Source organism: Erythrolamprus reginae, chromosome 1 (genome assembly GCF_031021105.1).
Source record: "Erythrolamprus reginae isolate rEryReg1 chromosome 1, rEryReg1.hap1, whole genome shotgun sequence".
NCBI classification, from domain to species: Eukaryota; Metazoa; Chordata; class Lepidosauria; order Squamata; family Dipsadidae; genus Erythrolamprus; species Erythrolamprus reginae.
Genome location: NC_091950.1, coordinates 138970297 through 138997432, shown reverse-complemented (window position 1 = coordinate 138997432; position 27136 = coordinate 138970297). Strand labels below are relative to the sequence as shown.

Sequence of the window (27136 nt, the reverse complement as noted above, 5' to 3'; positions counted from 1 at the left end):
CCATCTTGTATTTTGATGCATTCTTCCTTCTTTTTATATCTGTCTGCACTTTAGTGTTGCTTCTCCTCAACAAAGGCGAACAGGGAAAATAAAGTTCTATAAACTGCTATAAAGTCCTCATTCCTCACCCCAAATTCATAGTCTGAAATCCTCCTCCATTGACACAGCTAACAAGGCAACATTTAATGGAATGTAAAGGATCTAGGATTGTACTAGGAAATTAAACAACTCTCAGATTCCTTGAGCCATTTCTATGCTTGCAAATGTGATGTGCCATTACATGCATAAGTGGCTGTATGCTCAATAATGTAAATGGGTGTGATCAGGTAGAAAACATGAACAGCTAGCAGACTAAGGAGGATTGTGTTTTGGTTGGAACCAGAACCATTTTTCAAATTCTTAATTATGCTTGCAATCTCATCCTAAGAGTTATCTGTTTTCAAGAATTTTCTGTTTTCCAGTGGAAAGGGCTAGGTCAGTGATGGCAAACCTATGGCATGGGTGCCACAGGTGGTACACTGAGCCATATCTGCTAGCCTACGAACCGTTGCCCTAGCACAGCTCCAACCTGCATGTGTGTGCCACCAGCTGATTTTTGACTCACACAGAGGTTCCGGAGGGCGTTTTTGGGTTCCAGAGAGCCTCCAGGACAGATGGGAGAGGGTGTTTTTACCTTTCCCCAGCTCCAGGGAAGTCTTTGGAACCTGGGGAGGGAGAAACATGAGCCTACTGGGCCCACCAGAAATTGGGAAACAGGCTGTTTCTGGCTCCAGAGTGCCTCCAGGGGGTGGGGGAAGCTGTTTTCACCCTCCCCAGGCATTGAATTATAGGTGTGGGCACTCAGGCATGTGCAATACTGCACACGCATACTCTTTCGGCACCCAAGGAAAAAAAGGTTCGCCATCACTGGGCTAGGTTTAGAACTGATTTAAAGCAATGTTATCCCATTCGCCCTTTGTTACTTTGTCAAACTATGCTCATATGTTGATCTCTGTTCATTCAGAACAATAATTCTATTTTCCATCCTGTTTCCTCCCCTCCCCCAACTTTATTTTTGCAATGGTTTTAAGTCATCTTCAGATTAAAATGCATTTTTCTTGCATTTTAGGTCCAGTCAGAACATAGATAAAAATAAGCTGACATTTTCCACTACTGCATCATCAAATACCCCCAACAATGCTTCCCCTTCAGAGAATGGTATGTCCCAGGGAATTCATCCAGATTGAGAAAAAAGTTAAATTAAAATATATATTTTTTGAATTACATATTTAGTGCAGGAAGTTAATTGATGCCGGTTTTGGATTTGACACAATTGATCTTGATACTGTTGTTCTTTTCCCCACAGCCACAACCCATGTACCTGACTTGTCCCCTGCCTTGCCTGCCTATAACATCGTAGTGTGTTTCAACCCACCTTGTTTTTCTACCTGTTGTTCTTCTGTTCCCAACAACATATCTACTCCTGGAACTTCTGGGACCACTACAGTCGCTACCAACCGGATAGGTAAAACCGTTTGATCCTATTTATTTATCCAAGAATTTATACCTATAGACCAAAAAGCTGTGTTGGGTTCAGAACCAGAGATTTCTAATTGCCATTGCAAAATTTAGCCACAGTGTTGGTCATTTAATAGAAAGCAAACAGTTGCTTTCTGGAATTGTTCTGAACAAATTGTGATTAGAGGAGAGATTAACTACATCATCCAAGGATAATAGGGCAAAAGTACATGTGCAATTGTTGAAATTTTAGATCTGAACCTATGCATTAACTCTCTGGGGTATTTATTTACTTATTTTGTCAAACAATTATAGGGTGATAATTTGTACAAATAAAACATTAGATAAGTAATGATAAAAAGTATCAAAAGAAGACAATAGGACAGGGACGATAGGCGCAGTGGTGCGCTTATGCACACCCCATTGTTCCATCTCTTGGTCAAAACCATTAAAGGCAGAGCATTTTGAGCATTTCACCCCCAAAGTGGTTCTGTAGCTGCAGCGATAATTCATATTCATTATTTCCTGAATATGCAGAAGTCCAGCCAGGTTTTGGGAGCAAAGGGAGAAAATCTAGATTGCCAAATGTCTTGTTCATTTAGTTCATTTTCTGTTAATGTTGTTCTGCACCATTTAGTTACACTATTTCCCCAAATGCTGTAGGTAGTTCTCTGCTATACCTTTGTGTTAAATGGATCATTATCTACTGCCAAATAGATACTTATTTGCTAAATCACACCATAGCTACTTACACAAACTATCTACAGTAGTTAAATATGCATGCTGAATAATGAGGATCTGGTTGTATAATAATTTTTCTACTAGTTTTTTTTTATACCTTTGGTCATTAGAAGTTATTTGTACACCTGACAGTCTAGGAGTAAACATTCTGCATTCACAGAATCTACATTACATTAAAACATCTAAAACATTGACTAAAACAGAATTCAGGGAAACTCTCCTAAGGGAATTTTCATGTATATTAAAAATTAAAGTTTGTCTAACTGAGTCTACAGTGTTAGAAGATAGTCATAGGTTTGTCATCTCTTTTCTTAGTTGTCACACCATAGGCTCTTATATATCTGTCCATTGCTGGCCCTCTCAAATTAGCTTTCTTAATTTTTATTTTGTTGCTCTGCCTTCATAGACCAAAGGTTCGTGTCACTCCTACCAGTGACAAACATCAAAGCCAAATCAAGGGGGATCATCGGCAAAACAGCTTCTCACACAAAGTGGCCAAAGACTGGTGACCGATCCCGGGGCTTCAGGGGTCCCAATGCCAGCCCCTCCTCCCTCTTCACCAACATCCAGAGCAAGTCCAAATATGTTGCCAACCTCCCCCTCACATACAACGTCTTTCCTTCTGATCAGACATCACGGCAGCGACGGAGCATCAGCCAACCAGATGCTAAGGAGGTTGGCATCACAAGAACCAAGCATAATGGTAGACAGATTTCCTAATTTTCGTGATTACTTGGGAATAGAGATAATTTCAACCACCTCTGCTCATCCCACCAGATGTAGCGGGGTGGCATGTTAAGCAGTCTTCTTGTTGGACCTGGGAATGGTGTTTTTCTGTGGCTGCCTTACGGAATGTCATCCCTCCATCATTTACAGATGGCCTCAGCCCTTTCAGCCTTTCATAAGGCATTAAAGACCTGGCTGTCAATATCTGCCAGTTACTGCTGCTTTCTTATAAGAATAGCATAAATAAAATTCTTTATTGGCCAAGTGGACACACAAGAAATTTGTTTTTGGTGCATATGCTCTCAGTGTATATGGGGGGAAAACCCAATACAGTTGTCAAGAATCATGGGGTACAACAATTAATGATTGTCATAGGGTACAAATAAGCAATCAGGAAACAATCAATATTAATATAAATTGTAAGGATACAAGCAACAAGTTTCAGTCATAAATGGGAGGAGATGGGTGATAGGAATGATGAGAAGACTAATAGTAATAGTAATGCAGCTTTAGTGAACAGTTCGACAGTGATGAGGGAATTATTTGTTTAACAGAGTGAGGACGTTCAGGAAAAAACTGTTATTGTGTCCAGTTGTACTGGTGTACAGTGTCATTTTGAGGGTAGGAGTTGAAACAATTTATGTCCCGGAGGTGAGGGGTTAGTAAATATTTTCATGGCCCACTTTTTGACTTGTGCAGTACACAAGTCCTCAATAAAAAGTTGGTTTTTTCTGCAGTTCTCCAGTTCTAAGTTTACATTATTATTTGTGATCTTGGGTGTTAGGGCTTGACAGGTTAAAATTTTATTTTTAGCCTGGTATATGATCCAGAGATGAGAGGGGAAGACATATAATCAAATAAATAGTCAGGCATTGTTTAACAGAAGAAGGAAACATTTTTGCCCCCCAAAACAAATACAGAAATAGATCATGGTTCAAAGGCTTCATAATAGTGCAGCCAAGAGTAGCAGAAGCCCGGTCACCCCTTGTCTCTTGCATGTGTGCCTCTCTCCTCCTCCCTACTTGGCTCTGCCCAGTTGTCTAATCATTGGCCTGTGGGCATGTAGGAGAGAGCCACTTTGGTGCACTGATTAAAACATCAGACTAGAAACCAGAAGTTCTTGAGTTCTAATGCTGTTGTAGGCACTTAGAATCTGGGTCACCTGATGTCTTAAGAAAAGGCAAGGGAAAAGCCTCTTTTGAAGAAAAAAAACTTGCCAAAAAACTGCAGGGATCAGCCCAGGCCATCATTAAGAGTCAGGATTGACTCGAAAGCACCCCTGATAGGCAAGCAGGAAAGATTTGAGTTGCAATGAACCAGCCAAGGCCTCTGAAACCATCCGCTCCCCTGCTCTTGAGCTACAGATTCTTCAGACATGTTTTAACTGTATGCAAGCACCTCCTTAATATATCTTGCACATCTTTAATTCCTTCTTTACTCTACTCCAGAACATCCCCATTACTACCAGCCATTATATTTGCTAGTGTAATTTCTTTTCAAAATTTGATGACTGGGACTATGGGAATGATCATCCTAGGAGATCTGGAGGCTACAGATGTCCTATAGTTGATCTATATATAATCATATCCAAACAGAAGAACACCTGTTATTTTTCCGTCTGTGCCAGATCTTCCTCCACTATACTGTCTGTTCCTGTTGTGCCCTATGCTGCATGTAAACTTTTGTGAAGTGATGGTACACATACATCCTTACTGGGCATGGTTTATGAATCCCATTCCAAACTGTTTTTTCTTCGGCTTGGTTTAGGTAGAATTATATATGGTTGCATTTTAGTTAGAAGATCACAGTCCTAAACCTTTCCCTTTAGAATGATTAGCATTTTGTGCAGAGTACGTTCCTGCTCCATCTTGATCATTTCTGTCCTGTAGAAACAGCTCCTGTGCTCCAGTCTGTGTCACTGTTGGAGGCAAATGTGGCCATCATACCCCAGGTCTGTGCTACAGGGGGCGATTGCAGGTAAGTGGGAGAATGGCAGCCATAATAAGCTTTGTTAGACTGGGAGTTCTTTTTTTAATTATTATTTATTTATTTATTTATTTATTTATTAAATTTGTATGCCACCCCTCTCCATAGACTCGGGGCAGCTCACAGCAGTGATAGAAACAATGTACAATACAAGTCTAATAATATGAAGTTAAAAACCCATACTTTAAAAAACATGCACACAACATACCATACATAAATTATATAGGCCTGGGGAAGATATTTCAATTCCCCCATGCCTGATGGCAGAGGTGGGTTTTGTGAAATTTACGAAAGGCAAGGAGGGTGGGGGCAATTCTGATCTCTGGGAGGAGTTGGTTCCAGAGGGCTGGGGCTGCCACAGAGAAGACTCTTCCCCTGGTTCCCGCCAAATGACATTGATTAGTCGACGGGACCCGGAGAAGGCCAACTCTGTGGGACCTAACCGGTTGCTGGGATTCGTGCGGTAGAAGTCGGTCCCGGAGATATTCTGGTCCGATGCCATGAAGGGTTTCATAGGTCATAACCAACACTTTGAGTTGTGACCAGAAACTGATCGGCAACCAGTGCAGACTGCGGAGTGTTGGTGAAACATGGGCATACTTGGGAAAGCCCATGATTGCTCTCGCAGCTGCATTCTGCATTATATTTTTATCTGAATTTATCACTGTAGTAAAATATAGAAAACAAACCAGAACAAAGATAGAATAAAAGATAAAGGATGAGAGAGAGTGTGGGAAGAGAGAGAGAGAAAGAAAACATTTATTACCTGTCCTTTTTTCAGTCAAATAATCATCCTTTTAAAGTTTTCTCCAACTCTCCATCCTTTTTAATCTCCAAATCGTGTAATCATCAAGTCATTTTTTTCTTCTTTCAACAAAAAGTCCACATACAGTTTCATCTTTCAAAAATGCCTTTATTGTCTTTTCTCTGACCAACCTGGTCAGCTCTGCTACTTTTGGAAATACAGTTGATTTTATACTCCAGTATTCCAATCCACTGTAGGCATTTTTTGCATACATCAGATGGGGATTCGTAAAGGTCAGATTCCTACAAAGGAATTGTGTCATCCAGAAGATTACTAAATATACCAATGTACAATTTGTTCATGCATCTTGGTTACCATATTACCAGTGGTGAATGATGGAATCGTAGTTGAGTGAAAGCATACAAAGCACAACAGGAAAGTATGAAGATGTGTGATATATCCTTTCTTTTTTGTTTATTCCTGCAGGACTGGAAATATCACTTATCGCATTCCCATCAGCAAGTTTACATCAGTGAACACAAATCTTACTTTGGAAATGAAGTAAGTAAGAACTTTTGGGAAAGCACAAGTTCTGGCAAAGAATATTGTAGAAAATGCAAAAGATAAAACAGGTTGAGAAAGGAGAATTCCAAAATGATGTAAATAGTTGATAAAGATTTAATATCTGCTGTCATTTCACAAATTGAGAGCATTATTCAATTGAGAGTACTATTCAATATTCTCAATATAATTCATAGGAAAATAGTAATGCGTCCTGAAGATGGAGGACAGGCTTTTGGTGAGGCTTGACAAACAGGCATTTTTTAAATCAAATCTGGTTACCCCATTTAAGAATCCTTATCTTCCCTTCCTCATAGGACTGAGGTTTCACAGAATCTCCACAGATATTTCTTTGTGGTGATTCTTTTACCTATATTTCTATGCCACTTCTCATCTCATAGGCAAAGAGCCATTTGCTGCAACAACTCTAAAATGACCACATGTATTTCATATCCTGACATGGTGAAGATAAAAAGTTAGGGATGACACAGAATAATAATAATAATAATAAATAATAATAATAATAATAATAATAATAATAATAATAATAATTTATTAGATTTGTATGCCGCCCCTCTCCGAAGACTCGGGGCGGCTCACAACAACGATAAAAACAATATTATACTGGCACAAATCTAATATTAAAAAAAACTAAAAACCCTATCATAATTAAAAACCAAACAGCACATACATACTAAACATAAATTATAATAAGCCTGGGGGAAAGGTGTCTCAAATCCCCCATGCCTGGCGGTATAGGTGGGTCTTAAGTAGTTGACGGAAGACAAGGAGGGTGGGAGCAGTTCTAATCTCCGGGGGGAGTTGATTCCAGAGGGCCGGGGCCGCCACAGAGAAGGCTCTTCCCCTGGGGCCCTCCAGACGACATGGTTTAGTCGACGGGACCCGGAGAAGGCCAACTCTGTGGGACCTTATCGGCCACTGGGATTTGTGTGGTAGCAGGCGGTTCCGGAGGTATTCTGGTCCAATGCCATGTAAGAAACTCTGTCTGTCGAAAGAGAAGGGTTTTGTAGCTCAATGGCAGAGCACATGATTTTTGTTCTCCTTGGTATAATGGTATACAATTAGGAGCTGTGTATTTTTGTTGGGTGAAAGTGCCGAGTGAGAAAGAGTACAGTGAAATAAGAATTCATGGGCCAATATACTGTAAATAGTGGCATTTATATATTACAAATGACAAGAGAAGGCTGTATTGAAAATGACCTGTTCATCATTGTTGCTTTCTTTCCTCTCAGTGCTTCCTCAGCTGTATCTGGCTATCTTTGTAATCTCACATCCAACAGCCCATGTCTGCACACTAAAAATGGCCTAGACAGCTTGTCTAATGCAACAGATATTCAGGTATGACTTTTTAAAAGAAAAAAAATCTCATAAAATAAGTGTTTACCTGCTGGACGATGTATTTGCATCTAGTTTTTTGTTTATAATTGAAAACCAGGTTCAATTTGTTGTGTCCTTAGACAATCTTAGTTTTGTTTGGAATATATATTGTTGCCTTCATTTCTTGCAAATCGCTCTTTAGTAACTTGCTTTAAAAAAAAAAAAAAAGACCATAACACTGATTCCTCTCATCTCTTTTCATTTCCTCTTCTCTCCCCTTGTTCCTTTGAAAACAAAAACATAAGAGTTTGGGCATATAAACCCATCTGTAAATAAGATGAACCTTGAAATGCTCTTATGTTTTAATTTTCATAATTAAGTTTAGATGGATAAGCTATGGATTATCTATGTTTCATAACATTTTAATTAAAAATTTGAGGGTTAGATTATCCATGGATAGGCTTAGATGCAAGTAGATAAGAGTTACAGTATACAGTATTTCTATTCTACAGTTTTGGGGATGTGTTTGGCTTATCGCAAGTATATATGGTACCTTGCTGTCTGCTCTTCTCTAACATCAGTTTCTTGCTAAAATGTGGGAGTGGAGAGCAAAGGAGATGCAAATAGCCTTGACAGTCTCGAAAATGGGGCAATATTAAGTAGCAAAAATAGCTTTCTTTCATCCCAGGTATTGGATGTTCTTTTTTTCCTAGGAGGCAACATACCGTTGGCCTGTGGTCATGATGCCATTCCAGGAATTTACTTACCATTTCCGATTAGCTAGGCCTGTGAGTATCAATGCTTGCCATGTGCTCTCCAGCATACTTTTTTTTAAAATAAAGTTTTTATTGTTTTTCCCCACAATACATCCATACATATACCATAATTCTGAACAAAATACAGAGTTATACATTTCTATTTAATAGTACATGGACCAGTATCTTACTTTGCACCTTTTATACATTGATTACCTGCCTGCTTCCCCATTTATATCTTATCACTCCCTTCCATCTCCCTCTCTTCCCTCTACCTTTCTCCTTCTCTCCAACTTCACTTCTCCCCTTCCCCCTTCTCCCCTTCCTTCTCTACTTCCTTTTCTCCCTCTTAGCCTTTCCATGAGTATATCTGTTCACAATATATCCTATAGTTAACAGACAGGTAACTCACCCACATACATTTCTAAGGCATATTAGAGTAGAAAAAAATGTATACAGTGATCCCTCTTTTTTCGCGGGGGATGCGTTCCAAGACCACCCGTGAAAAATGAATTTCCATGAAGTAAAGATATTTTTTTATGTATTTAACGAGTATTTGGACTTGTAAAACCCACCCTTTGCATTAAACAGTCATTCTATAATGTTTCTCAGTTAGAACTACATGTGATATCCTACCAGTTTCTTTAATACTGTAGAAGTAATACTGTAGAAGAATTTTATGAATTTTTAATGGATTTAAAATTTTTAATGCATTTAATGGATTTAAGCCCATTTTGAAAACCCGTGAAGTAACAAATCCGCGAAAGATGAACCACAACCTTTGGTAACGAATCTCCCTTTGACATTAAACTGGGCACTGAGTGAATGAGAATTGCAAACTCCTGTTAAATGAGACAAATGAATGTCTGAATTATATCCACATGCAGCAATATGTGCAAGGATGGTGCGAGTATCCTATATTTAAATTCCCTCCTGATAAGTCTTAGATAATGTTCTGTCTGGGTGCCCCCAGACTTCAACACCAACTGGAAAAAACAGCCAGACACGCTGGTAAAAGCAAAGGCACTTTATAGTTTGAAAAATAAACACAGAGAAAAACCTGTTCTTCCCAACAGGCAGGCTATGAGGCTTCACAGCAGAGTCCTGACGGCCAGACAATACAGCAGACTTCTTGCTGGCACACACACCACTGTAGAGAATAAGACCCACGCCTTTCCCCCCAAGGTTTCAGCCTTCAAGGCCACAAGCCAGAATCAGAGACGCCAAAGATCACAGCCAGGTCCCAGGACTCCCAAAGATAATACTCCACAATACAGGAAGGGTGGGTCTGCCTTTTCAGCCTTTCTGGGGAGAACCACACCCAAACCCAGCTGTTGCCTATTTAGGGCTGGAAATACCTGGCTAATTGTCCCCTTCGTTGTGCTGCTCTTCTCTGCCTGAGATCGATGATGGCTTGTGCATTTTCATCTAAGGACTCCAGGCTGCTTGCTGGGGAGAGCTCCACCCCAGGGGACTCAGGCTGTTCTCCCTCTCCCTCGGCCTGATATTCCTCCTCCCCGTCTGCCTGGGCCTCCTCCTCCTGTTCCTCATCCTCCCCCTCTGAGCATGGAGCCGGCAGAGGTTCAGCCGTTCCCTGAGGAGCCTCAGACGGAATCACAACAGATAAGAAATGATTTTGTAATCATGGGAAGGAGAATGTCTAGATTTCACAAGCATGCTTATTTCATTTGAGGATTAATCTTCAGTAGAGAAAAATATGTTCCCACTGAAGAGGCTTTGAGAACATTGACATTTCTTACTACACTATTGGAATTGCTGTTTTTACACCAGTGGTTTTTTTTTCCAACCTGGCAATTATTAGATATATATGGATTACAACTCCCAGAATTTCCCAGCCAGCATGGAATTGAAACCCACTTATTTTAAAGTTACCAAGACTGAGAAACACTATTCTAGTTCAACTCCCTGTGTAAGAGCACAAAAGAGACTTGAACTTTTAGGGAGCAGATTTAAAAGTATGGAACTTGTTGGGGAAGTCAGATTTACTGACACGAGATACCAGTATAATATTCCCATGCCTTGAAAATGCACAGGAAATTAGCCTTTTCATAAAATTGGAGAAGTGTTCTAGTAATCCAAGGGGACCCATTCGGAATATGAGCTCACTGTTTACTTTGACTTTAAATTTGAACTAATTTACATTTCTTCCAAAAGAAGTAATAGTTTTAAGTTAATGATCCGACCAATTCTCCAAGGTAAATTGTTTGATAATGATGGCTTTTTGCAAACCTTCATGTTTCCCTCAAGATAAGAGCTCATCTCAGTAAAAACAAAACAAAACCTCCATTTTCCTTGAACCTTATTTTTTTCCCCCATTTCTTCCTCACAGGGCCAAGCTAACTGCAGCACCCCTATAGAGCAGATGGGCTCTCTCTTTAATGACTACTATTTCCAGTTTTATTGGCTCTGTGAATGAGTCTCGGGAACACCTGTACCCTTTCGACAGAAGCAGAAAAACGATGGGCTCCAAGATTCATTTGACTGAATACTCTCTTCAAAGAACACCACGCCCTGACTAGTTGCTTCTAATCGATAACCCCTTACTTTGGGTCTGAGTTACTTTGGTTTCCTTCCTAGCAGATGGATGTTAATCTTAGAATGTCGTACTTTGGGAAGGAATAGTGCCACAAGCAAAACAAGGAAATACATAGGCATTTTGTTTTCTTGATTTGCTGTAGGATGCTCAAATTCCCCTGGCCTCTTGAGTACACTGGATTTAAAAATGTTAGGCTTGACCATGCTTGTGTTCAGTCTATTTGGACATCTCAGAACTGAAAGATATGGCATGACTGGAAACAAATCTTGGTGCCCAGAAAGCAGCTTTTTAATGCAGATTTCTTACCAATGATGATAGAAGTCCTATTCTAAAATGGAAACACTGGATCTGTCCGAAAAAGGAATTCTATCTAGATGTGTTGCAAGTCGTACACTGGAATTTTCAACTTTCTAGCTGGCAGTCAGATGCTTCTCTTTAAAGCTATGCTTAGCAGAAATACTGGCAACACTGAGATTCAGGGCTGTTAGTTGTTTTCAATAGCAATAACCAATGGAAAAGCTATGGAGTTTACCTCTCACTTCTTCCTGCATTTGTCTTACTATAAATTTGTATTGGGCAGACAACAAACCTCATGGACCCCACAAATTCCACTCTCAGGCAGGTCACATTTGCACCCAAAGTGCCTTCTTTTCAGGACTGGATGACAATGCTTCTCAAGAAGATAGCTCTTTTCTTCCAATATACTTGAGGAAATAGCCCCTGGGCTCTACAACTGGACTTCACAATGCTGGTATCGAAAAAGCATTGACTGAAACCCTTTAAATCCCATTATCTGTCGCTGCCAAAAATACATTCATCCCAAAGAGAATATGGAAAAACTTATAGTATTAACCCTTGTGCCAGAAACCAGGGAAAGGAGGCCACCAGAAGCAAATACCGAGTGCTAAAAATATCTACACTGATTTTTTTTTTAATCCCTAGAGTCAAGGGTCTCTTGTGAGGTAGCAAAACCAAAATATCTTTCTTTATTCTAGGCTTTGAATAGCCTTCATATTTCGGGTAATTTACTGTTACAAGATTTTAATTTGCTAAACCATTTGGGGGGGGGGGGGGGTTCACCAAAAAGAGAAAAGCAATAGCAGCAGCCAACATTCAAGTCAATTATTGATTGGCTTGTGTCTTATAGGAAACCAAAGTTGAAGCCACACTGAGTGCCAACCTAAGCCAAGATTTTAAATTAAGTGCTGGGATAAGTCAGATGTATAAGCACAATGTCAAGGTATCAACCTTTTGCCCTCGATTCAAAGACAAATGTGTTAGGTTGGTTCAGGCACTGGCCATTTCTTTTCTAAAATAGTTAAAGAAGATTTATGTGGGAGCAACAACAGTTGCATAAACAACAAGGAGGTAATCTGATGGCGAAAGTAAGAAGCTGCTGGTTCAGCTCTCTCAGCCAGAATGAAATTACTGTATAAAGAATACATGAAAAGAAGCATTTCTGCCTTTGGCATATTTCAGCCATCCAACACTGCAAGCTTTTAAATTTACTGTAGTTTAAAATGACTAAAGTAGACCTTGGCTATTGGTATTTTTTTAAGCATTGATGTTTTTGTGAAAACATATAGTAGTCTTGCCTGCATTCCTTGGTGAAATTGCCACATTATTGATTCATCTATTACCAGGTAGGCATACTTTTAGGCTATTATCAGTGTTGCATATTTGATACTACACTGTATATCTATCAGGGATGGGTTGCTACTGGTGCAGTAGGCGACGGTACGCCAGTAGTGGCCGCCAGGTTGCGCAATTTGCGCACGACCGCTCCGGTGCGAGGCATGAAGTAGGAAATCTTTAATACACACAGTATTTAATTTGGCACTTAATTTCAGATAACTAACATTAACTCAAACTGGAATTGTAATTTATTGATGTCATTACTATAGGTTTTAAACATTAAAGATAATATATACTTTAGGTAAGGCTCTCTGGCCAAAAAAAAAAAAAAGTTTAAATTGCAGTCTTGTACTCACCGTTCACTGATGAGTAACAGAAAAAAATGAATCTGAGTTCAGCTAAGCACTGCTTATTGAAGGATTGCACTGATTGGCGTTTCAGTGCCAAATTGAGCTTCAGTTATCATGAAGGCAGCTGTTCACTGTACTTCTCTAGGCCATCCTTGGTAGTATTAGCTTCTCTCTTCACCCCCAGTTCTGTTTTCCTCGTTCCCTCTACCTTTTTTCCCTTCTCTTCCTTGTCCTCAGTTCCTTAGTTTGGACATAATTGTAACAGAGCAAATATAAAGAATAGAGGAAAATATTGTACTTTTTAACATGATTTTGTTTGGAGCCTTCCCTCTATACTCACACTTGTGCTCAGAATTTCAAGAAGAGTAAATGATGAAACCATAGACCAGATAAAATCTTTCTTTTATGGTTATTCTTGGTATGCTGACCATTTAATCATGTAAGCATTTATCAGGGATCAGTATGAGATGAAACAAAATGTTTAAAAACCTGTGAGGGGTTTTTTTTAGGAACTATTCCTTTTTAATTCATGACTTTGTCCATTTGCATTCATCCTTTACTAGAATTTAATTCTTGTTTATATCATTGATGAGTACAATTGTAGGGATTTAGATATGCTTCAAAGCATACTTTATCTTTCTAGAACCTATTTCCTATAAAGAGCCAGCCATGCAAGTATCCAACACCCCTCCAGCTTCCTACTGTCTAGCAATGAAATGCAACTCAAGATGCACATTTATTCCCTTCACAACTCTGCTTATCATCTGCCTATTGGTATGTCATGACCATGCTTCTGAAGGCAGTGCAAGAACTGCTGTCATTCTAGAGCAGTGATGGCAAACCTTTGGCACGGGTGCCACGCGAAGTCACATCTGCTGGCATGCGAACCGTTGCCCTAGCTCAGCTCAAACAGGCATGTGTGACGGCCAGCTGATTTTTGGCTCGCAGAGGTTCTGGAAGGGCGTTTTTTGCTTCCAGAGAGCCTCTGGGAGGATGGAGGAGGGCATGTTTATTCTCCCCTGGTTCCAGGGAAGCCTTTGGAGCCTAGGGAGGGCGAAACACGAGCCTACTGGGTCCACAAGAAGTTTGGAAACAGGCTGTTTCTGGCCTCCAGAGGGCCTCTGGCGGGCGGGGGAAGCTGTTTTCGCTCTCCCCAGGCATTGAATTATGGGTGTGGGCACTTGCGCATGCCTGATAGTGCATGTCCATGCTCTCGGCACACGAGGAAAAAAAAGGTTTGCCATCACTATTATAGAGGCTTGTATCAATCCAGACTTTTTCCGTGTCAGGGTTAAACTCTTTCAGTTTGCCACAGTGGGATTTTCCAATGTTATTCCAGCCAAATGGAAAGAACTCCTGCAATGGTGCCCATTTAGTTAAAGAAATGCAAGTAGTAACTCATAGAAATGGAAGAATCCGTTGTTCCTTTTGATTCCATCTTAGCTCTAGTATGGCTCTTCTCAGCAGCAAGATGCCAAAATACTCCCTTACTACAAGGAGTAAGAAATCTTTAAATCCTTAGTTAAGAGCTATTCACTTAAAAACAATCTGATGAGGACATTCATATTTTTCTGACTATCCCTTTGCCTACTCCTCAGTACTGATATAAATGGCTAACCCACCACTGTTTGTTATCTATCCTGATTACGGTGAGGCAGCAAAGACAAAATGACATCAGAAATAAAATAACCAATCACTTTCTTCTCCCAGTCGATCCAAAGGAATTGGAGAGAAGGTATCTGTGTTTAAGTATAAGTATGCAAGTATATATATATGTGTGTGTATGTGTGTGTGCATACATACACAGAAGCACACATATACATATATCAAATCTTTTTATTGGCAAATTCACATCAAAGTTTTCTCTGGTATGCATAATCTTTTATAACAAGTGTTGCTCTTTATATTACAGGTCTCATTGTTTTAAAATGTTGTAACGCTGCATCTATAATTTCTCTCTTGTCTCAAAGTGCTTCTAAGTATCAAATGTGGGAGAGAAAATTAGCCAAAAAATAATAGCAAATTAATAACTATCAATGTCTCAGTTATTAGCATAATCACATAAACTGGACCTTTCGACCATACAATCTTTACTCGTCCTGTTTCAGAACATTCCCTCTTATTTGCGTTATTTACAAACTTCTCAAAAGCAAAATAGTGATTAACAGCTTTATCTGTTCCTGTCTGATGGAGACAGGTAAGAGATGGTGCTTCCTGCTTAGTTGGTAGCTCACTTTCCTAAGAGCTAAAATTCTAACTGTGCCTCTTTAGACATTTGGAGGAACAGGAAGAAAAAACAAGGGTGGAAATGGAGCCAGCTTCTAAAGTTTGGCTACTCTGAAGGTTAGGGATGATTTCTCAAAAGGAAAATCCATACACTTTTTGTATTTTTATTATTGTTAAAGCTTAAAGCCTGTATATAAATATTTTATGCCATCACTGTGAGCCTTAAGGAATATAAAGCACTAATTGTTTTGTTTAAAAGTTGCTACCACAGCTTTAATCATTGTATATTGTCCACAATTTCAAAGTCATATACTTAGTGAGTACTATGTTAATGTCTTATTATTTTAGTTTGGTGGAGAATAAGTGAAGTTGCTTTTTTTCTACCACCTGCTTTTCCAATTTGTATTTATATTTTGTTCTTTTGTTTTGGAATTCTGGTGGTCAGGACTCCTCTTCTTTTGTTTGCTTATCTAGAGTCTAATTCTTAAGAAATGTACCTGTATAAATAAATACCCAAGTATACTACTTTGTACCCAAAATTGGCTCATCACTTAGTATTCTTCCACTTCAGTAGACTGAATTGTTACTTACAGTGCAATTAATTAAGGATGCCTTTTAAGAAAAACAATTTGGTTTAAATACTGCGCATAATATTCAACAGGAAATATTTGGAGATGATGGAATAACCATGTTTTAGATTAATATTCCTATCTGCAGTTTTTATAAAAGAAATAAAAAGGAATGCAAATGATCATCTCTCTGCTAGGAATATAAATCCTTCCATTGCCCACCATCTAGTCAGAGCTGAAAAAGCTGCTTGGATGAGAAGCAAAACCTCTTCAAAGAAAAACAAAGTCCAGTTGTCTCTTGAAAAAGCATCTTTGGGACAACTATGACCTGGGTGACTGGTCAAAGTATCTAACGTCCTCTCCTATTTTCTCCACAAAACACTGTGAAGCTGGTTGGGTTGGGAGAGACTGTCCCAAAGTCATCCAGGTGGCTTTTTTGCCTAAAGGAAGCAAAGCCTAGAACAGTGATGGTGAATCTATGGCACGGGTGCCACAGGTGGACGCAGAGCCATATCTGCTGGCATTTGAGTCATTGCCCTAGCTCAGTTCCAACATGAATGTGTGCGCCAACAAGCTGATTTTTTGGTCCGCACAGAAGCTCTGGGTAGGCATTTTTGGCTTCCAGAGAGCTTCCGGGGGAGGGGGGGCATTTCTATTCTTCCCGACTCCGGGGAAGCCCTTGGAATCTAGGGAAGTGAAACATGAGCCTACTGGGCCCATCAGAAGTTGGGAAACAGTCCATTTCCAGCTTGCAGAGGGCCTCCGGGGTGTGGGGAAAACTTTTTGCGCGCCCCCGGCATTGACTTATAGGTGTGGGCACTCACGCATGTGCAATAGCACACGCCCACGCTCTTTCAGCACCTGAGGAAAAAAAGGTTTGCCATCACTGGCCTAGAATTTTGGTTTCTAGACCAATCCTTTAATCACTGAACAAATGAACTGATTCACTTATGCGAGCTAAAAATGTGAAACTTCCTATTTGCCTTTTCAAAATAAGATGCAGAAGAAATTATTTGGCAGTAACATAAGATAGCCATAATATACAGGTAAAATCAATGTTATTTGTGGACTTTGCAACTGAAGTAATGCATGTGACTGTCAAAAAGATCATTAGGTGAACTACTATCTCCATGCTGTTCCCAAAAGGATCCTTCTGAGGTCAGTGAAATAGAATAGAATTTTATTGACCAAGTGAGATTGGACAAACAAGGAACTTGTCTTGATGCACATGCTCTCAGTGTATATAAAAGGAAAGAAAAGTTTGTCAAGAAAAAATGAGGAGCAATTGTTGGGGGCAGTAGGCTGACTCTGCAAATCGCTTAGAGAAGGCTGCCAAGCACTGTGAAGCAATATATAAGTCGAAGTGCAAGCACTATTGTTTATTGTAGCAAAAATAAATTTGGCAGGGTTAAGGCCAAATACATTTGTTGAAATAGTTCATTAAATCAAGTACAGGACTACCATTAGAGCAGTAGAGCACTCTGGAATATGTAGGTCCATGCAACTACATATGCAATTGGTTAAAGCAGCAACAACTTTTTCCTGAGATCATGTATAAGAAAGATCCAAGTATTTGAAAACACAGCTGAAGACACAGATTACATTTGTACCCCTAAATGTTTTCAAGCTCATTGTTAATATCTATCTCCCTAAAACGGGATGCACATAAGCATCACTCTAAATGTTACACATTTATTCCATATATCTAAAATAGGATGCATCAATAAACCTTGAAATGGTCACCTTGGTTTCTCTTTCTTGGCATTTTGCCTTGAGGTCAGATTTCAACAGCCCACCACTTGACTTCTATCCATTCCCAGAAAGAAATATCTATTTCTCCTACTGAGAATATATATAAACCCAAGGCTAAGTGTGGTTGACCAGCCAGTGACAAATAAATGGAACTAAACGGATATCAACCCCACCCACCCACCCAATACCTCAGAGTATAGCACAACATTCAGCTTATCACAGATTCAGCTTTATTGATCTGATGTTAGAATTCTCACATGTTAGAATTATAGTCCAGAACTGTGATAAGCCACATTGTTCAATAAAAAAAGTAAAAAGAGGTGCAGAAAGGCTTCTGGAACCTGAGAAGAAAAAAGAAAGTAAAGAATTGGATATTACTTCTTTAAAGATTTCCCTTATTGCTTTCTATGCCACTATACTGTGTGTACAATTATTAGGCAAGAGAGTACTTTGACTATATAATTTTAATGCGTATTTTCCACCTCCAAGCTATATTAACCTGAATACTTATTGGATATAAACATATCAGGGGATGTGTGTTTGGGTAATGAAGAAGGAGGTCAACACCTTATATCAACGTCAAAACCATATATCAAGATGTGCATAGTTATTAGACAGCTTCTTTTCCTCAGGCAAAAAGATTTAAAGAGATTAAAAAAAGAAAGGACTGTTCTTAATACTTATTTTGGATGCTGAAATTCTTTGTTTGTATTTCAGTTCATCTTAGTCTGCTGGAACATGTGTAGCATTACAGATAGTTCTTATGACTTTACAACCACAACTAGGGTGATAATGCTTATTTCTAAGCAAGGTTAATTGTGTTGTGCACACTTAATCTTGCTTAGCAAGTTGTTAAGCAAATCACTTTTGGTTGTTCAGTGAATGATTGACTTCCCTCATTGACTTTACTTGTTGAAAGCTGTGTAGGAAGATTGCAAATTGAGGTCATAAAACCTCATGATGCTGCAATTGTCATAAATACATGCTGCTTGACAATTTTGATATTACTGATGGTCGTAAATATGAGGACTAGTCCTAAATCACTGTTAGTGTTGTTGCAATTTCAACTGGTCACTAACTGAAAGGTTGTAAATCAAGGACTATTTGTATTTACATTGTATCTTTTAAAATGTTTTTTAAAAGTTTCATCTCAGTTTATTTTATAAACTTATTAATCAGATCCTTATTGCTAGAAGGCCCCAGCATAACATTTAACATTTCTCACCTGAAACAGCTCCAAACTACTGTCACACATAGATTCCAACCCACAGCAATAAGAAGAGAACTCCAAAGCCCATGAAGAGTGATGCTACTAGAGAGATGAGTAGTTCTTTGTAAATATCCCGGGTATACTTGGTGGATGTCACTTCATAACTGAGATAATTATTAAAGATATAACCAGACAGGTTTACAGAAAACATATCTATGTAAATTTGGAAAAACCACGCTTTTATCCTATACATAATGAAATGACAACTGGCTATATAGATCACCTATCTTTAACATAGCTCATAATACAGAAATTAAGCAGACAATCCTTTTCTTGGGAAAAATAGAGTACATGTCATAATTAAGAGTTGTGTTATATTGTATCTTGAAATTATTTTGCGTGATATTGCCTTCTGAAAATTACCTCAAATGTTCTTCATTTCAGGATTATATCACCATCAGTGGATGGAAATCCAGTGTTAAAAACTTACTTTGAGTGGGACATGACATACCTCTAGAACAGGGATTGCCAAAGATGGAGCGTGGCCTACTACTGGGCTGCAGGCTAATTACATTGGATCAGGGGAATGGCCGGCTGGTGCACGTGCCTAAAAGACTTTTTAAAAACTGCACTTGTCAAGATTCAAGAGCAAAAATCTATTCAGATTTTTTCAGTTAGCAGTCAAACTAAATGAAGGTATGGTGCTTTCCACATGGCTGCTGACCACCTTATATGTTTGTAAATAACCCAAATCTATCTGCAATAGTAAGGATACACAAAGAACCAAGCTGTGAAGAACATGCCAATGGCCAGGAGCACCACAGTAAGATGTGGAAACACAGCCGGATTCACCGGACTGGTGTATCTGCTCATTGTTTCAAGCTCCTGAAATAAAAAAGGGAAGTGAGACAAGAAAAAGAATACAAGACTACGAAGATTTAATTAAAATTTAAATATGTATGTCTGTATACACACACACACACACAAATATATTCATACATACATACAAACATACATACATACATACATATATACAGTGAACCCTCGATCATCGCGAGGGTTCCGTTCCAGGACCCCACGCGATGATCGATTTTTAGCGAAGTAGCGGTGCGGAAGTAAAAACACCATCTGCGCGTGCGCAGATGGTGTTTTTGCTTCCACTGCCGCCCGCCCTTCGCCCGCCCACCCCGTTGCTCGCGCCTGGGGTGCGCGCGCGTTTGGGGACTCCCTAGATCCGCTCCCCAGCTGGGGAGCGGATCTAGGGAGTCCCCAAACGCGCGCGCTTTCCCCAGCAACGCGCGGTGGAGACTCCCTAGATCCGCTCCCCAGCTGGGGAGCGGATCTAGGGAGTCCCCACCGCGCGCGCGTTGCTGGGGAAAGCGCGCGCGTTTGGGGACTCCCTAGATCCACTCCCCAGCTGGGGAGCGGATCTAGGGAGTCCCCACCCCGCGCGCGTTGCTGGGGAAAGCGCGCGCGTTGCTGGGGAAAGCGCGCGCGTTGCTGGGGAAAGCGCGCGCGTTTGGGGACTCCCTAGATCCGCTCCCCAGCTGGGGAGCGGATCTAGGGAGTCCCCACCGCGCGCGCGTTGCTGGGGAAAGCGCGCGCGTTTGGGGACTCCCTATATCCGCTCCCCAGCTGGGGAGCGGATCTAGGGAGTCCCCAAACGCGCGCGCTTTCCCCAGCTGGGGAGCGGAGCTGGGATGTCCCCAAGCGCGTGCCGCCCGCCCGCCCACGCCGTTGCTCGGGGGCAAGAGGGGGAAGACCCAGGGAAGCCTCTGCCCGGCGGGGAAACTCCACCATCTATGCATGCGTGGAAGGGCACGCATGCGCAGATGGTGGAGTTTACTTCCTGGTTGAAAACTCGCGAAATAGCCCTTTCGCGATACTTGAACACGCGAAACTCGAGGGTTCACTGTATAGGCAAATAAGGAGCTGTGATGTTCCTTCAATACACCAGGGTGATTCAACACAAAATATGTAACCCTTCCCTGGTGCAGAGCTGAAAGGATTGGATACTGTAGCCTAGAGCAGTGTTTCCCAACCTTTTTTGAGCCGAGGCACATTATTCATATTTTCAAAATCCTGGGGAACACTGAACCGGGGGCGGGGGGGGCGCTAAATAAAAGTTTTGACAAAAAAAATATCTTCCTCCATTTCGCTCTATTTCTCCCTCACTCTTTCTCTCTCTTCCTTCCTTCCCTTCTTTCTCTTTCTCCATCCCTCTTTCTTTCTTCCTCTCTTTTTTGCTCTCTTTCTCTCTCCCTCCTTCCCTCCCTATATGTCTTTCTCTCTCCCTTGCTCTCTCTGCCTCTCTTGCTATCTCTCTTTCATTCTCTCTCTCTTTCTCTCTCTCTTGCTTTTTCTCTCTGTCTCTCTTTCTGTCTCTCTTTCTCTCTCTCTTGCTAGCTCTCTTTCTTTCTCTCTCTTTCTCTGTCTCTCTCTCTCTCTGCCTCTCTTGCTATGTCTCTCTTGCTCTCTCTCTCTTTCTCTCTCTTCCTTTCTTCTCTGCGGAGGCCAGCGAAGGTTTTTCTTATTTTAAATGTTCCGGGTGGCAGGGGGATGCGGAGCCCGCACGCACACACACCCGACATTCCAAATCCTGCCTCAGCTGTGAGAAGAACGCCTGCCCCGCCTGTCCTGTAGCCCTTTCGCTGACAGCCTGGGACAAAAGCGCTCGGCGAAGGGACTGCAAGAGGGGCCGGGCGGGCGCTAGCAGCCGGATGAGGAGGACGAGAAGCTGCTGCAGCCACCCCCAATCCCCCCCCTTCCCTGGGTGCCTTCCAAAGGCCCCTGGAAAAAGGCAGGAGGTAGCAATGAGGCGCGAGGACAAGCAGGCAGCTTGGTGGAGGGGAAGCGCTGAGGGGCTCTCCTTCCCCACCCCCGCGCTTCTATCCCGCCCTGGCTTTTGCTTCGCCCGCAGATTTCCCCGCAGTTCAAAAGGAGGCAAGAGGTGGCCTGGATGAAATTGCGGGGAAATCATGGGGCGAAGCGAAAGCCAGGGAGGACTCGCAAAGGCGGGCTCAGGCTGCATGAGGAGAAAGAAGCGGAGGGAAAGAAGGCGACGGCAGCGGGACCTGCAGCTCGGTGGGCATCTCCTCGTGGGATAGAATCCTCTCTTTCTCATGCTGCTCCCACCATGGCTGCGCGTGGTCCCGGTGCCCCTGGCTGAAGGTCGTCCTGTGGCTGGTCTTGGGCTTTACGGTTGCTTCCTGGTTCCCTCTCCTCCCTCCGCCTGTGTCTACCGCCAGCGCCTCATTCCTCGGAGCTGCCGCTTCCTTCCAGGCAGCCCAGCCACGCTGCCGTAGAAAGTGCAGAGGTTATTGCCGCCACCTCTGCCTCCACTCAGGGAGCCACCGTGGTTGAGCTGAGCGAGAGGAAAAGGCGCGGTGACCACGGTGGCTCCCTGAGTGGAGGCAGAAGCGGTGACAATAACCTCTGTGCTTTCTATGGCAGCGTGGCTGAGCTGGACGGAGAGAAGCGGCAGCTCCCACTCGAACCCACGGCAATGGGCGCCGGCTTGGTGGGAGGCGACGGCGGGAGACACAGGCGGTGGGAGGAGAGGGAACCAGGAAGCGACTGTGAAGCCCAAGACCATCCACAGGACGACACTCAGGCAGGGGCGCCAGCAGCGCCCCGCCCAGCTGGAGCTTCTCGCGGCACACCTGGCCATGTCTCGCGGCACACTAGTGTGCCGCGGCACACTGGTTGGGAAACGCCGGCCTAGAGGATAATTCTCTGCCTTACAAGGCAAAGGTTGCAGGTTCAAGTCCCAGTGGGTATGGCTAGCTGATGAGGCCAAAATAAGGCCAAAATAGATCTATCCTAATCTCTCTCAACGTGTCACACACACACACACACACATACATACATACATACATACATAAACACACACACACACACACACACACACACACACACACATATATATAATAAATCTCTTATTGAAAGAACTGCAACATGAGGCCCCTCATGGATGTTGAGAAGGATGGAAACAACAGTGAAAGGCAGTGAAGCCATTGGCTTAGAAACCAGTTGTGGCATTTGTCTTTGTCACTTCTAGACATTAAAGCCAGCTAGGTGGCTTTGGGCCAGTCAAGTGGCACCTTAGTTAGAGTGCAGCAACTGCAGGCTACTTCAGCCAACTGCTAGTTGTAGTTCAGCAGTTCAAATCTCACCATTGGCTCAAGGTTGACTCAGCCTTCTGTCCTTCCGTGGTGGGTAAAATGAGGGCCCAGATTTTTTTTTTTGGGGGGGGGGGGCAATATGCTGATTCTGTAAATCGCTTAGAGAGGGCTGTAAAAGCACTATGAAGTGGTATAAAAGTCTAAATGCTCATAGGATTGTCGTGGGGAAAATAGGAGGTGGGAGCATTAGGTAAGTTTGTAACACCTTGAATTATATATTTTTAAAAAGGATAGATGGATAAGTAGATGATAGATAGGTAGGTAGATGATAGATAGATGGATAGAGGGAGGGAGGGGGAGAGAGATAGAGGGAGAAAGATAACCACAACAATCCATTATCTGTTGATGTCCCTACAACGGCCTATCCCTGCCTTTACCTTATCCTGAAGCCTGCTAGTGTTCATCTTTAGCCTCTTGGCCTTCATACACACCCAACCCTCCCTCCACAGGAATGGAAAGCGAGGTCCAGCTTCTGTGTGTGCGAGACTTGCAAAAAGAGCAATCAACCTCCATTTTAAAAGGGGCCCCTTGAAAAGCTTTCTCGCGGTTACAAGCGCGCTGGAACTGGGTCTGCCAATCACCGAGCGCCGCAACCAGGAAAAAGCCCTCGTGCAAAAAAGCAGCTGCCGACGGTCCCTCTCCCCCGCCACTTACCATGGCTGCGTTGGAGGCGGTTCCCGTTACAGAAAGACACGTCCGTTCTTTCCTGCCATCCTCGCTCCGCCCTTCCGTCTCCGGAGCGCTACTGTCTGTCGCCCAGTCGCTCCGGTCCAAAGCTTGCTGGGAGTTGTGGTCCGCTTGGTAGGAGAGCGCACAAAGCTGTCGTCAGAACCACCTCTCCCAGAAATCACTGCGCGGCCTCGTCTCTTGCGACCCCGAGCGCGGGATTTAGAAGGCGCGAAGAGAGACAGAGTGGGGAGCGTCGGAACGCCGGGTTGGGGAGAGAGAGACCGAGAGACAGAGAGGCGATTTAGTGCTCGGCGGGGCGGAGGTAGAGGAAAAAGCGCGGAATCAAATTGCTTTTTGCGCCTGTGCACAAAATCCAAAAAGGAGCGCGCTCAGCCAGGTAGCGTGGTGGGTGTTACCGGTTTTTTTAATTGTTGCTATCATTCCAGTAGGGTTTTCTAATTTTGGTGGAATTGCAAAACGGGGTGTTTGAAGAGCCGTTCATTATTAGCAAGACATGTTTCTCAACCTTGGCGGCTGGAAGATGTGTGGACTTCAACTCCCAGAATTCCCCAGCCAGCTCTGCTGAAATTGAAGTCCACACATCTTCCAGCGGCCAAGGTTGAGAAACACTGAGTCAAAGGCTTAACTGCTGAGTGCGCGGTTAAGTATTCGGGATCCATACGGAAAGGTATCGATTGCAAAGTTGGCTCCATCTGGTTTTTTCTCCCGCTGCTTGTCACGTGCGCGAATTCTGAATTTCCCAGAGGCCGTTTCGCCCTGCAGGCACGTTGGCTTTCGAGCACGAATCTTAAACCAATGATAATCTAGGTTTTGTTTCCTAGTGTGGTACCCAATGCTAGTAGAAAAGTGAAGGGTGAAAATGAGTGATTTTTTAAAAATGGAAGCAAAAAGAAACAAGAGTGCATAAGGGGAATGTAACTTCCTAAAGTTCTTTGAAATGTTTATTTTATTTGTCAAACATGTATAAGATAGTAGTTTATATAAACATAAGTAAAAAATAACAATAAAATGTCACTTTAAGATGATTAATCTGTGTGATATTGATAAAAGATTTATTACACTGAGAAAAAAAATGTCTTGTTCTATTACTAGACTTGCTTGTCATTTTGAAGAGGATTCCTTATAGCCTTTATTAGAAATAACTTAAAATACAGCGATGCTATCTGTAGCCATTGGCATAAATTGGCTGCAAGTAAAGTTTTCCCAATGCAAATAATTACATTTTTCTTGGGAGTAAAGTTATCCGTATGGTGTTTGGCTCCCCAATATGCTTGAGTGATTGGAAATAAAAGCATTAAAAGCAAACATCATATAACAATAGATAAAAAGTGAAGGGTGAAAATGAGAAGAGTGATGAAAAAAGAATGGAAACAAAAAGAAACAAACTCAGAGTCCATAAGGAAAATGTAACTTCTTCCTAAAGTTCTTTGAAATGTCACTTAAAATGTTCATCTATATGATATTGATAAAAAGTTTATTAACAGTACACTGAGAAAAGTATGTCTTGTTTCATTATTAGACTTGCTTGTTGTCATTTTAAAATGTATCTATTTACTTCCTAGGTTTCTCCTGTATTGTTTCCGATTCATTGATTGACCAGTCAAGATGGGAATCCATGGTTTGGCCAAGCTGATCGCAGATATAGCTCCTGCTGCCATTCGAGAAAATGACATCAAGAGTTACTTTGGGCGGAGAGTGGCCATTGATGCTTCTATGAGTATTTACCAGTTCTTAATTGCTGTACGGCAGGGAGCTGACATGTTGCACAATGAAGAAGGTGAGACTACAAGCCACTTGATGGGGATGTTCTACCGCACTATCCGCATGGTGGAAAATGGCATCAAGCCTGTCTATGTCTTTGATGGAAAACCCCCACAGTTGAAATCGGGTGAATTGGCTAAACGTACTGAGCGGCGGACCGAAGCAGAAAAGCAACTGCAAGAAGCCAAAGAGATGGGTGAGGAGGAAAACGTAGAGAAGTTCAGCAAGAGGCTAGTGAAAGTGACTAAGCAGCACAATGATGAGTGTAAAAAACTGCTGACCTTGATGGGTATCCCATATGTAGATGCCCCTGGTGAAGCGGAAGCTAGCTGCGCTGCACTGGTGAAAGGAAACAAGGTCTATGCAGCTGCTACCGAGGATATGGATTGCTTGACCTTTGGCAGCCCTGTGCTAATGCGACATCTTACCGCCAGTGAGGCAAAAAAACTGCCCATTCAGGAATTTCATCTAAACCGTGTTCTCCAGGATATGAGCTTGAGCCAAAAAGAATTTGTAGACTTGTGTATATTACTAGGTTGTGATTACTGTGAAAGCATCCGTGGCATTGGACCCAAGCGTGCAGTGGAACTCATCAAGCAGCACAAAAACATAGAGAAGATTATTCAGCAGCTAGATACTAAGAAGTATCCTGTGCCTGAGAATTGGCTGCATAAGGAGGCCCAGAAACTTTTCTTGGAGCCTGAAGTTGTAAACCCAGAAGAAGTGGAGCTGAAGTGGAATGAGCCTGATGAGGAAGGGCTTGTTAGCTTCATGTGTGGAGAGAAGCAATTCAATGAAGAAAGAATTCAAAATGGGATCAAGAGGTTAAACAAGAGCCGACAAGGAAGCACTCAGGGTCGGCTGGATGATTTTTTCAAAGTGACTGGCTCTATTACCTCAGCTAAGCGTAAGGAGCCAGAACCTAAGGGATCAGCCAAAAAGAAGGCTAAGAGTAGTGGTTCAGCAACATCAAAATTTAAGAAAGGAAAATAAAGTTCTAGAACAATGCTAATTCTTCAGCACTCCACTTTTCCTTGGATAAAATATATTAAGCAGCAAATTCAGGCTCTTTTCTGTAACATACAATTGACTCCAAAAGTGAAATAAACACAATGCTGCTGTATTCAAAAGATATTTGGAACCTGCTATCAATGGTGCCCAAATATTCTTGTTTAATGACTCACACTTATCGTATATCTCATATCACCTTGAGTGTAGTGAAATCTTAGTCATGCCACTTATTGTGTTCAATCTATCATTAACGATATGTGATGAAATAGCTTAATTTTGAGTTGCAGATTTCAGTCTCTGTTGGCAACCTGTTAAATGTGTATAGATGCTAAAATGAATTTTATAAGTTTGCAATAGCGTTAATAGAAATATCTGCTTTACACTTTACAGTTGCTATTCGATAATCTGTTCACTTAAATACTTGTCGGATGGGATAGCTGTAGGTGATGCATTAGCATCTCATTCAGCCTTGTTTATAGCTTGTATTTGGCCAAAAAAGACTTTTTCAAGGACAATTGTTTAAAAAGATTAGTGTATCTGAGGATTAAAAAGTAATACTAGTTGAAAAATGGCAGTAATGATAACGTGGCGGGTAAAAGTCAACGAGAGTCCGAACTTTTAGAGAGTTTCATGTATACTTTACAGTACAATTGAAATTTTCATACCAGTCTTAGCATTTCATTTATAACATTTAACCCTGTACGAGGGGATTGTTTTAGAAAAATAAGAAAGCTATTTTAATTTTTTAAAAGTATATAATAAAGCTCAATATTCATACTATATCTTGTTTTATATTATCCTTAAACAAAATGTACATTTAATGGCTGTTACTTTAACAAGTT

At 41.7% G+C, this 27136-nt stretch overlaps 3 protein-coding genes across 12 annotated transcripts in view; 2 read left to right on the top strand and 1 right to left on the bottom strand.

Moving 5' to 3' along the window:
* The window catches only part of MYRF (myelin regulatory factor), a 147700-nt gene extending 132044 nt beyond the window's left edge, over positions 1-15656 (top strand). For all 3 annotated transcript variants that reach the window (XM_070766919.1, XM_070766909.1, XM_070766928.1), the window contains 8 exons: positions 1109-1197; positions 1346-1504; positions 2645-2941; positions 4854-4941; positions 6182-6256; positions 7510-7615; positions 8308-8382; positions 10700-15656. In XM_070766919.1, coding sequence (XP_070623020.1) covers positions 1109-1197; positions 1346-1504; positions 2645-2941; positions 4854-4941; positions 6182-6256; positions 7510-7615; positions 8308-8382; positions 10700-10786 — 976 coding nt within the window. In that variant the 3' untranslated portion in view covers positions 10787-15656. The remainder of the gene's footprint in view (positions 1-1108; positions 1198-1345; positions 1505-2644; positions 2942-4853; positions 4942-6181; positions 6257-7509; positions 7616-8307; positions 8383-10699) is intronic.
* Positions 15657-17651: 1995 nt separating this feature from the next.
* Positions 17652-23595, bottom strand: TMEM258 (transmembrane protein 258). The gene is made up of 4 exons (XM_070766986.1): positions 23487-23595; positions 19424-19533; positions 18664-18812; positions 17652-17779 (listed from the first exon to the last, which is right to left on the bottom strand). The coding sequence occupies exons 1-3, from the start codon at positions 23487-23489 to the stop codon at positions 18686-18688; spliced, it is 240 nt and encodes a 79-aa protein (XP_070623087.1). The 5' UTR covers positions 23490-23595; the 3' UTR covers positions 17652-17779; positions 18664-18685.
* On the top strand, positions 23376-27074 carry FEN1 (flap structure-specific endonuclease 1). Of its 8 annotated transcripts, none has more exons than XR_011560561.1 (3): positions 23496-23898; positions 25085-26879; positions 26919-27074. XR_011560561.1 is itself a non-coding variant. In XM_070766938.1 (2 exons), the coding sequence occupies exon 2, from the start codon at positions 25128-25130 to the stop codon at positions 26274-26276; it is 1149 nt and encodes a 382-aa protein (XP_070623039.1). In that variant the 5' UTR covers positions 23376-23898; positions 25085-25127; the 3' UTR covers positions 26277-27074. The 8 variants fall into 8 exon arrangements, 4 of the variants coding, with proteins under 4 accessions (XP_070623039.1, XP_070623048.1, XP_070623057.1 ...); XR_011560563.1 differs by having other exon boundaries at positions 23704-23823; XR_011560562.1 differs by having other exon boundaries at positions 23737-23906.
* Positions 27075-27136: the final 62 nt, after the last annotated feature.